Source organism: Bison bison, unplaced genomic scaffold (assembly GCF_000754665.1).
Source record: "Bison bison bison isolate TAMUID 2011002044 unplaced genomic scaffold, Bison_UMD1.0 scf7180017864162, whole genome shotgun sequence".
NCBI classification, from domain to species: Eukaryota; Metazoa; Chordata; class Mammalia; order Artiodactyla; family Bovidae; genus Bison; species Bison bison.
The window spans coordinates 3525395-3537514 of record NW_011494734.1 but is presented as its reverse complement, the minus strand read 5'-3'; the positions used below and the strand labels follow the sequence as shown (position 1 = coordinate 3537514).

The 12120-nt window shown below is 41.9% G+C and overlaps 1 protein-coding gene across 1 annotated transcript in view; it reads left to right on the top strand.

The window, feature by feature from the left end:
• The window catches only part of LAMB4 (laminin, beta 4), a 103114-nt gene that overhangs the window by 38488 nt on the left and 52506 nt on the right, over window positions 1-12120 (top strand). The window contains 3 exon segments of the mRNA XM_010841502.1: window positions 1656-1841; window positions 3556-3665; window positions 4944-5064. Coding sequence (XP_010839804.1) covers window positions 1656-1841; window positions 3556-3665; window positions 4944-5064 — 417 coding nt within the window.

Below are 12120 nucleotides of genomic sequence, written 5' to 3'. Positions count from 1 at the left end.
CATAAACTGCAGATAAAGTTTTCCTACCTCTTGAGACCACAGGGCCAGCCTTTTATACCCTATCAGGCAGTCTTTGGTGGCTTCCCCAGTGGCTCAGAGAGTAAAGAATCTGCCTGCAATGCAGGAGACCTGGGTTCGATTCCTTGGTTGAGAAGATCCCCTGGAGAAGGAAATGGCAACCTACTCCAGTATTCTTGCCGGGAAAATCCCATGGACAGAGGAGCCTGGCGGGCTACAGTCTATGGGGTCACAAAGAATTGGACATGACTGAGCCACTAACACACAGGCAGTCATTGGCTGTGAGCTACCCTAGGCGTAGGGGTGGGGATGTAAGAGGGCAATTCTCCAGAGAAGGGGCAAGTGTGAGCTGTTAGAAGTCACACTTATACAACAAATGGGGGATGGGTGTACCAAGTAAAGGGGATCCCATGGGGCACCTACACTGTCTGCTGCAATTTCCAAGATACTTGCTAAAATTTTATTATTTTACTATTTCTAAAATATTTTTATTTATTTGACTGCTCCAGGTCTTAGAACAGGTTCTTTAGTTACAGCATGTGACCTCTTAGTTGCAGCATGTAGGATCTAATTCCCCCTGCCAGGGATCAAACCCAGGCCCCCCTGCATTGGAAGCATGGAGTCTTAGCCAGTGAACCACCAGGGATGTCCCCAGAGTACTTTTTTGAAGTTTGAAAATGTTGCAGAATGAGTTTACACACACCTCCATCTCATTTCTTATTTACCTTAAACTCCTCCGTGGCAGGGATTCTAGTCTATTCATCTTTGCATCTGATTCAGAGGCTGGGATTGAATTGTTCCTAAATAAACATTTGTCAAGTAAAGAGCAGTTTGTGGGAGATCACAGAGCAACTTGAACTTCAGGCTAAGTAATTTGGGCGTGAGGTTGTTGGCAGTGAGAATGCGTTTGAAATGCTCGTTGGCAGCAGTGTGTGGTATGTATTGGACTAGAGGGACCACAGAGAGAACAGCCAAGACACTGTTGCAGCAACACAGGCAAAAAGTAAGAAAGAGGCAGAATTCCAGTGGAGGCTGGAAGTGTTGAGAGGCAGATGCAAAAGTCATCAAGGAAGTATTATCTACAGGTCCAGATGGTCCCAGGCTGACGTCCAGCATCGAGACCAGCAGGGCTGCTAATCAGCCAAGCGTGTGAGCAGTTTTGTACTCGTGCCCCCAGGCAGATGGGAAAAGATCATTTCTCACATTTGCATGAAATAAATATCTAGAAAAAACAAATCCATGTGGTTTTATCATTGTCATGCACAATTAGGCAAAATCCATGAAGTAGGCATGGGAATATTTTCTTACCCTTCATATTTTGGCCAGAACTCCATAGTCACATCTGAGAAAAGTCAAGGTCACCAATGTGGAATCACTCAGTTTATGACACATGGGGTACTTCACGTGCTGGCCAGTGATCTTGCTTTCCAAGTGGTCATTCTATACAGTAACATATGTTCCACAGCTGTAGAATCAGCACTTTATTCTCCGTGGTATTCTGGAATGTGTCCTGGTTGGAATAATTTATCCAGGACCCAGATGGATCATATACACATCAAGAAATACATGAGGTTTTTTATTTTCTCTTCCAACCCTTCACTCTAGGCAAAGTTGTGTTCATTCCTCTCCTATTTTAGGTCTCAGTGACTTCTAACCAACTGCCTGCTGTTTCCATCTTTCTCCGAGAGCCAGTTCCTGGGATGCCTGTTACATGGACGGGAGCTGGAGTTGCAAGGGTTCTCCCTGGGGCTGGTTTGAGATTTGCTGTAGGGAACATCCCTGTTCCCATGGATTTCACAGTTGCCATTCGCTATGAAACTCAGGTATCCTTCAACTCCCCTTCTGTGCTGGTGGTTCCAAGCTGAACGAAATACATTCTCAAGCTAAGTGTTTCCATTCCAGTCTTGCCTAGGTTCATCATAACAGGATTTACAGAAAGTTGAACATCTGGAGAGCATTGTAAACCAAAGTGTTTCCTGAAGATATTAAAGCAACACAGGGAGCCATATGTACACACACACTATTCCATGGAGAGAAACTAAAGCCGGAGCTATAGATTTAAGATACTAAGTCTAGGGAAGTGGTGATGAAATATTTGTATAAGAATAATAAATAACTCAAATAATGCAAATCCTGCCCTCCTAGGACATTTTTCCCCCTAAAAGTGTAATAAGCAACATATGTGCAGAGATTTAGACTCATGGGGATGCAGAAGAGGCATTTATTTGCACTTGGATTTTACCAGGAGACAAAAGGAAAGCTCAAAGCAACCTGGTCCTCTTGCCTTCTCCCTTTCGAGCCCTTCCCCTGCCTTTTGAGAAATATCTAAGAAAGAAGAGAAACCAAATTAGAAAAACACTTGGTCTAGAGTTTTCTTTGCATAATCTTTTCTTTGGTGGTCTGAAACTCCATAGACCATCTCCCCTGAAAAATATTTTAGGTGGCTGGGGGTGGTCTCAGAGCCCCCAGAGTCCCTCTGGGGACCACATTCTGAAAGGGCTCGTTGTCTGTTGTATGACCAAAGTGGATGATCTACTTTGAAACTCTTAATATGACATACTTCTTAATTTCTCACTTAACAAATTAAAAGCAAGGGACTTGAAGGCACTTTGACATGGTATGACAAGAATGTCATTTTTAAAAAAGATACGTGTATATAAACGTGTATGTATAAATATAAATAAATTTTTGTATAGACAGAACATATCTCTGACAGCTTTAAAAAGCTTTTCCAGATTGTGAGACTTCTAGAGTTTAGATAATTAACATATATGCACTCTCTCTCTCTCTTTCTCTCTCTCTCTCTCTATATATATATATTTATACACATATAAATATATCTGGTAATATAATATTAAAATTATTTAATAATATATAAATAATAAATTTATATAAGAATATTTATACAATGGTATGAAAGAAATATGTATCCTTTTGTAAAAGATTCCTTTTTTTCCCTTTGTGCTGTGATCCAAGAACATGATGAATTAATTGACTCTTTGGGAGAAAGATGTTAAAGATTGGACCTTCAGGGGATGTTTAGGGAGTTTGAGATGGACATGTGCATACAACTGTATTTAAAATGGAAGACCAACAGGTTCCTACTGTTGAGCACAGGGAACTCTGCTCAGTGTTAGGTGGCAGCCTGGATGGGAGGGGAGTTTGGGGGAGAATGGATACATGTAGAGGTATGACTGAGTCCCTTCACTGTTCACCTGGAACTATCACTACATTGTTTGTTAATTGGCTATATCCCAATACAAAATAAAAAGTTAAAGAAAATAGATTAGACCTTCAAGAGTCCCAGGGGTTTTCTAGGCCCAGGAATTACATCTATGGCCATAAACAATATTCTTTATACCTGGATCATAATTCAAATACCAGAAAGTTAGGCCTGAGGGTGACTCTCTTCTCACAAATTCAAAACACCATTTTCCAAGCAGACTTCGGGTTGCAAATTTATCCTGAGCACTATCCATTAGAAATATGTTGGTGCGTGCATCCTCGCAGGAATGCCCTTATGTGATGCCTGTCTAGTCTGCAGATGACTGGACCATCCAGGTGGTGATTAACCCCATTGGAGCAAGCAAGCACTGCACACGCGAGACCCCACAGCCAAAGCTTCAGGCTTTACCAGCAGCTTCCAGGTATGCATGGGGACCTGGCCTCAAATGCTGAGGATTTCTTAGAATGTTGTTTTTCTATCAGTATTTTGTAACCAGGAACTATGTGGGAGAAGAGGTGTATCAAAGGAGACGGTAATGTTTATTAAGTGTTTACTATATGCTTCACCCGGAGAAGGCAATGGCACCCCACTCCAGTACTCTTGCCTGGAAAATCCCATGGATGGAGGAGCCTGGAAGGCTGCAGTCCATGGAGTCGCTGAGGGTCAGACACGCCTGAGCGAGTTCCCTTTCACTTTTCACTTTCATGCATTGGAGAAGGAAATGGCAACCCACCCCAGTGTTCTTGCCTGGAGAATCCCAGGGACGGGGGAGCCTGGTGGGCTGCCGTCTATGAGGTCGCACAGAGTCGGACACGACTGAAATGACTTAGCAGTATATGCTTCACCTGGTGGCTCAGACGGTAAAGCGTCTGTCTACAATGCGGGAGACCTGGGTTCGATCCCTGGGTTGGGAAGATCCCTTGGAGAAGGAAATGGAAATCCACTCCAGTACTCTTGCCTGGAAAATCCCATGGACAGAGGAGCCTGGTAGGCCACAGTCCATGGGGTCGCAACAAGTCAGACACAACTGAGCAACTTCACATTCACAAATGCTACACTATGATTTACATTTAATATCACGTTGAATTTTCCTAACAACTCAATGAGGTAGATCTTGTCTTCATCAGATGAGGAGGAAACTGAGAACATTTCCATGACTTGCTCGAGTTTTATAGCTGATGTATAGCAGAACCAGGGCTCCAGCCCAGACAGCCTGACTCTGATCCTGAATGTTTGTTTTCTGTTCCCCCAGATGCCTGGAGATGTGAACAAATGAAATGCTACAAAAATAAGAGTACAGTGTTCAGTTTGAGTTATCTCAGCAGCCGAAAGTCTAGTTTTCAGGCCAGTAATTTTACATTGGAGATTTGTGGCTGAATAAAACAGAAACCTTGTTAGTATTAGCCTGATAGATGGGAGGGAGTACATTTGCTCCATCCTTTCCCCAGAGCAGTTGTGACACCCCTTGGCCAGTTCCCAAGGTTTTGCTATTTGGCACAATCCTGTGATAGAACCACAGAGAATCTGAATGTGAACCGACCACCCAACCCACCTGAGCTGGTCTAGGTCTAAACCAAGCCTCCATCCGGCAGTGGAACCCACTTCACAGCACATGTGGAACACACCAAATGCAATGGCTGCTTAGCTTATATAACTGTACTTTTGACACTGAGTTTTTGCTTTATTTCTTTTAATACAGAATCATGCTGCTTCCCACACCCATCTGTTTAGAACCAGATGTACAGTATTCCCTTGATGTCTATTTTTCCCAGCCTTTAGAAGGAAGGCTCAAGGCTCATTCACACATCCTGGTTGATTCTGTAAGTACTACAAAGCCTTGTGGGTGCTTCCTTCTGAACTGAGTTCCATTCTAATTGTACATGTCGGGTTGTACTTTGCAGTGTTTCATGAGAAATAGAAATCTGTTTGTTTCATTATGAAAATCATCTCCTGTTTATGAAGGTCATCGCATAACGATGGCAAATCTTCCAGAACAGCACTTGTCAGCCCCAGTTTGAAGTGTTTTCGATATTCTGTTGTTGAGACTTCATGACAACTCTGTGAGGGAAGTCTTTGTTTATTCCCATTTTACAGACAGAATTGAAGCAAAGGGTCACAGAGCTAGTGAGTGAGGAGTGAGAATTCAGAGCCAGAAGGCCTGACTCCAGCATCTCTGCCTGGAGCCACAATTGTGTACTTGCATTATAGAAAGTCTGTGGAGACAGTCCACCAATAATCAGTTACTTATTGTCATCTTGTAACTTCCCATTTTCTACCTATTATGCTTTTCTATCATCGTAATCAGAGTGCTCAGACAAGACTTTTTTCCATGGGTTTTTTTGGCACTTATATTACATCATAAGCATTTTCTTCTGGTACTTCTGTAAGCTTACCATTTTTAGGAACCATGCATAGTGTTCCCTTGAGTAACTTCTTTCATTTTTTTCTCCTCTAAATTTGGGCCACAGGTATTCATTCCAAACCTTTCATTCAGTCCACAACTTTAGGCTCAGCCTGTCACTGGGCAGAGTTTAGACACTGAATAAATTTACTTAATCTACTTACCTATTCCCTTACTTGGGGTCATTTAAGTCGCTTCTATTTTTTATAACTCTGCATAGTTGGTATATTTTTTAATATTTTAAAATGCAGTCCTACTTTACCAAAATTTCATGGCTCTTGAAATCTGTCAAATTAATTTTCTGGTAGGTATTCATCAATTAATTTTCAGGATCATCAGTAATGCATGAAAGTGCCAGTTCCATCCCACCATTAGCAGAATTATACAGAATTGTGTGAGATTTTTAAAAATTTTGTGGATAAAAATCAAATTGCTTTGTTAAAGTTTATTTTTAAATATCTGCGAGAATCTCCTAATATCGTGATTTAATTGGCATACTACAACCCTACCAAGTTTTACTGGAACACAGACATGCCTGTTTGTTTACATATTATCTATGCTGCTTTCAAGCTCCAAAGGCACCACTGAGTATTTGCAGCAGAGACCTTATGATCATAAAGCCAAATATTAACTATCTGGCCTTCCTGGGTTTTTAAAGAATTTTTTTAATTGGCAGAAAATTGTTTTACAATGTTTTATTGGTTTCTGCTATGCAACAACTTGAATCAGCCATTCATATATATACACATACACATACATATATATATGAATATGAATATATATCCCCTCCCTCTTGAGCCTTCCTTCTGTCCTCCACTATCTGATCTTTTATAGGAAGTTTGTCAACCCCTGATTTAAGTAGCTATATATAAGTATATTCATATGTATATATCTCTCTCCATATTTTGTGTATTGTGTCTTTAAACTTAAGTTTATAACTATTGAACACTTTTAATTTATAAGCTAGAGCTTCTTAATTTCATTATCTGTTATAGAATTTAGTATGGGGCAGGTATATCTTGGATTTTTATCCAGTAAGTTCAGCTATTATAACATTTTAAAAAGGCAGTTATTCAAGATTACTTTATCAAAGATGGGATTGCAAGTTTTAGGAAAGAAAGGAAGGAAGGAAGGAGGGAGAGATGGAGGAAGGAAACGTACAGGACACCCCGTTAAATTTGAATATGACGTAAATATGTGCCAAATATTGCCCTCAAATATTACTTGAGACATACTGAAAATGTATTCATTATTTCTCTGAAATTCAGTATAATTGAAATGGAAAGTAGAAACCAACTCCTGAATGGAAAATGTAAACTGTCATGATTTCCCTAACCCATATAATCCATATTCTGACGAGGAACTTTAAATAGAACTGGGCTCATGAACCAACATGTGAGTTACAAAGAAAGAGAATCAAATCCAACAGGTTTAATGAAGGGGGAAAAAAACCTGACAGGTGGGAACCCAGGCAGAGAAAAGAAAGGGAAAGAAGAAAATAAGGATTCCTCGTAACAAAGGGATGTTATTATTGTAATCGTAACAGTCGTGAAACTTAAATTTATGAGAGCCAAGTTATTTCTCATTTTAAATCCATGTCCTAAATATCTCTGAAGTTTATATTCCAAAGTAATCACTGGATGCTGTGTTAAATGCATCCATCCAAATTGTCCATTCATCACCCATTCTCTGAGGGTAAAACCAGGCACTGTGCTGATTCCTGAGGGGAAAAAAATCTGGTTCTTGCCTTCAACACATCCTCAGCCTGATATAGAAGACAGCCGTGTAAACAAAACCACTGCAATGATGTTTGATAGATGTAGAATATACATGGACAATTTGAAATTAACTAAAAATATGTCCATTTGGTCAATTATCAAGTGACCATTCTCTTACATATAGCCATGAAAAATCCCAAACCAAAATAAAAATTAAGAGAGCCACCAGATATTGGCAAACTGTCCAAAACCCCAGAAGAGGCCTTTGGTCATCATTTTACAGTGAGATTCCTTATAAGCATAGATTCAGTGCTCCTGATTTGAGGTGCTCATTGGGAAAGAGGAGTGAGGAGCCAGCAGAAGGAGCTCAGCCAGGATGGCTCGGGGAGCTCTGCGGCATGAACTGCCCCATGGGTTGGTTCCACATGGAGCTGAAGGGGTAGGGTGTCATCGTCAGCTACAGGCTCCCCACCCCGCCCCCAGGCCCCCAGGGAGCACACTCACTCCTGGACACAGTGACTGAGTCCAGTTCTCTGGAGAAGGGAACAGCTGCGAGCTTTCAGCATCCAGTGCCACAGCAGCTGGTGGGTGGGGAGATCTGAGCAGGGCACCTGCAATGTCCCTGAGAGTCCCTGACCCAGGACGACAGTAGGAGAAAATCCTTGCACATTATGATTTCAGACTAAAGCAATTCTGCTGTTCTGGGAAATACTCAATTGCTTAGAACTTGACCCTCTCTAAGTTCATTCTCCTCTGTAGCCTGATTAACTGAGATGCATTACCAAGAAAACCAGAGGAAAGCTGTGTTCAACCCTTCTGCACAAATATCTTTTGTTTATGAGTCAGTTCATTTTTTTCAATCGCCCTAATTACATGATAGATGCATCCATAAAAATGTGCTGAGACTCAAACGTAGAAAACGCATTCTAGAATATAAAACTGGCATTCTTCTTTTAAACCATGGGATGGACTGTAGTTGGTAACATAAAATCCTTAGAAGTTTCTAGGAGAAGTGAGTTGGCATTAGAAACCTCTGTAGCTAATAGGAACTCTTGTCATCTGTTCCATCAGCTTGGTGCCAAGAATGGCCAACTCTTAAACCAACTCTGACCAAGAACTGTAAACAGTAGTCCTGGATTGGCTACCCTCACTCCTAAGCCTAATCCATCTGGCTTCCTTCTGAGTGTCACCCTGCTTGGTTTGTGTTTGCAGAATGCAGAGTCATTTTAGTATCAACTTAAAGATACAATAATACTAACAATGCATGTATACTTCTTTACTGCAGAATTTTTAATAAGCATTTACTGAACATTAGCCACTGGGATAGGCATAGGTGTAAATAAGACTAGAACCTTCCCTGCCCTCACCAGGGCTGACGCTCTAAGGAGGAGATGTAGGCAATTATGGAGGAAGTGACAGCACAGTCGTGACAGATACTAGGAGTTGTGACAGGTCATTTGGTTTGGCTCAGGCAGTGGCTCTAAATGTCATCTGACACAACCTTCCCTTCTTATTACAAATATTTTGTATTACTCTTTCCTATCCTGCAGAGAAATTCACAGGAATTATAGCCTACCTGAACACACAGCTTCTAAATACTATCAGTGTTAGGTGCAAACACAAAGGAGAAATAAAAGGGAAGTAATTTATGGAGATATAGTATGTACTTCAATATGTACATGCATGGACATGAACACACTGGGAGACAGTGAAGTGTGGAGATGCTCATACGTGTAGAATCACTACATATGAGACAGCCATGCAAGCAGGTGTGTTGTAAACAAGTTTAACATGTTTTAAAATCACAGGGTAAAGCTTTCACCTGATAACTATAAACAGAAACCTCCTTCATGGATCTTCAGTGAAACATTCAAAAGCTATCAAAGACATGAGCTGATTTTCCTTTTTGTGAGAATGTCTAGCATTTCTGATCTCCACCCAGTAAATGCCAGTCACACACCTCACCCAATTACTTTGACAGCCAAAATTACCCCTTGGAATTTCTAAAATGCCCCATGCGGGGTGGGTACCTCCCACATAGAGAACCAGTGAGCTGAGAGGTAAAAGGAGCAGCAGAATGAAAAGAGATGTGACTTAGATATCCTGAGGCGATGGGAAGTCACTGAAACTTTGAAGAAGGAATGTTATCTGAATAGACTACCTTTTAAAAGATCGCTGTGGCAATAGCATAGAAAATTGATGACGGAGGGGAGACAAAAGTGGAAGACGGGACATCTTTGGGGCTGTCCCCATGGTCATCTGGGTGGCCTAGATTAGGGAAGTGATGGGAAATGAAGAGCAATAAACACATCCTAGACATATCAGTTGGTCAGATTGACCAGGCTCGTAAAGAACTTGATGTTGGGGGTGGGAGCAAGTGGGATGAATTGGGCGTGTTGATGATGAAGAGGCAGGTATCAAAGACGGCCTTCAGTTTCCTACACCAAGCAGCTTGGCAGATGGTGGCACTATTTCCTGGCAATAAGCACTGAAAGGAAAGCAGGTTGTGGGTGTGTTTGATTGGCAGTACCTGTGGGACAACCGATAGGCTCGTCTGTGCAGAGCTGGGACCCAGGACTGAGATGCGGCAGCAGACATAAATGCAGATGAAAACCAAAGACACAGCTTCATTACAATCACTTAGGAAATGGATGTGGGGTAAGAAGAGAGCCCATGAGAGAACCCCAAGAAGCCCCAACATTTAGGGGAGAGCTGTTGCGTTGGCGTGAAGGGTAAATGGGAGAGGAGGTAGTGAAGATGGCAAGGAAACAATTGTTAAAGAAATGTGACTGCCAAGGAATCAAGAGACAAGGCAGCAGCAGGAGACACATTTGAGATCAAGGAGGTGACTTTACAGACGGGAGAGATTTAAGCACATACAGATGTCGACTGAAAGGAAAAGATTGAAGAAGGAGGGCATTGTTGTTCAGTCACTAAGTCATGTCCAACTCTCTGAGACCCCATGGACTGGAGCACACCGGGCTTCCCCGTCCATATTCCACAGGAATGTCCCCTAGGGCACAGGGCGTAGCTGCCGGGACATCTCTTCGGGACATCTCTTCCCCTGGGACACCTCTCCTTCACCAGCTCGCAGAGGTGAGGATGGCTGTCAGTCCCTGTGAGACAGGAGTTTGGGCAACAGGAAGTAGGAGACTCCAGTCCCTTTTCTGTTACCTGTTTTGTCTATGGAATTTGAGGAGTGAGAGGCAGTGACATGCTGGGAGGATGAGGTTAGAAATTTGAGGAGTAGAAATAGTCTGGATTATTGAAATCGTCATCCAAGTCTGAGATTGCAGCCCGCGGTGTGGGTGTGTCAGAGGACAGGAAGGAAAAGACTGAAGAGGGTTGAAGTAAAACCCATGGAAACTAACGTCAGTGTAGACAAAGCAAAAAGATCAGGGGAGATTTATCTGAGCCATCAGGTTCACCTCCCAACTTGACCTGTTGAATTCAACCTTATTTTCAGTGCTGTTTTTTCTACCAGTTGTTCAAAATGACAAACTTGGTGATCAGTTTGCTATACCATTCTTCACTATTTCAACCAAGTCATTAGGAAACATTTTGAACAGTATTAGGTTATAATTTAGAAAAAATCTCAAGAAACCTAAAGAGATAGTTATTCTTCATCTAACTATTAAACTATAGAACATTCCTCCTTGAGAATAAGCTTGAAAAGATGTCCTTGTCCCCATAATAGCTGTGTGGTTTTAGCCAGCAATTCCCAAAATGCATCTGTGAAGCACTAGCATACAGGATGTTAATAAATATTATTTGGATATAGGACCAAGTGATAAAATAGGTGTGGAAACACTGAGTTTTGAAAGTATTTTTCTATCAGATCAGAATTTTTCTATCAGATCAGATCAGATCAGTCGCTCAGTCGTGTCCAACTCTTTGCGACTCCATGAATCACAGCATGCCAGGCCTCCCTGTCCATCACCAACTCCCGGAGTTCACTCAGACTCACGTCCATCGAGTCAGTGATGCCATCCAGCCATCTCATCCTCTGTCGTCCCCTTCTCCTCCTGCCCCCAATACCTCCCAGCATCAGTCTTTTTCAATGAGTCAACTCTTCACATGAGGTGGCCAAAGTACTGGAGTTTCAGCTTCAGCATCATTACTTCCAAAGAAATCCCAGGGCTGATCTCCTTCAGAATGGACTGGTTGGATCTCCTTGCAGTCCAAGGGACTCTCAAGAGTCCTCTCCAACACCACAGTTCAAAAGCATCAATTCTTCGGTGCTAGGCCTCTTCACAGTCCAACTCTCACATCCATACATGACCACAGGAAAAACCACAGCCTTGACTGGACAGACCTTTGTTGGTAAAGTAATGTCTCTGCTTTTGAATATGCTATCTAGGTTGGTCATAACTTTCCTTCCAAGGAGTAAGCATCTTTTAATTTCATGGCTGCAGTCACCATCTGTAGTGATTTTGCAGCCCAGAAAAATAAAGTCTGACACTGTTTCCACTGTTTCCCCATCTATTTCCCATGAAGTGATGGGACCAGATGCCATGATCTTCGTTTTCTGAATGTTGAGCTTTAAGCCAACTTTTTCACTCTCCACTTTCACTTTCATCAAGAGGCTTTTTAGTTCCTCTTCACTTTCTGCCATAAGGGTGGTGTCATCTGCATATCTGAGTTTTTTGATATTTCTCCCGGCAATCCTGATTCCAGCTTGTGTTTCTTCCAGTCCAGCGTTTCTCATGATGTACTCTGCATAGAAGTTAAATAAGCAGGGTGACAATATACAGCCT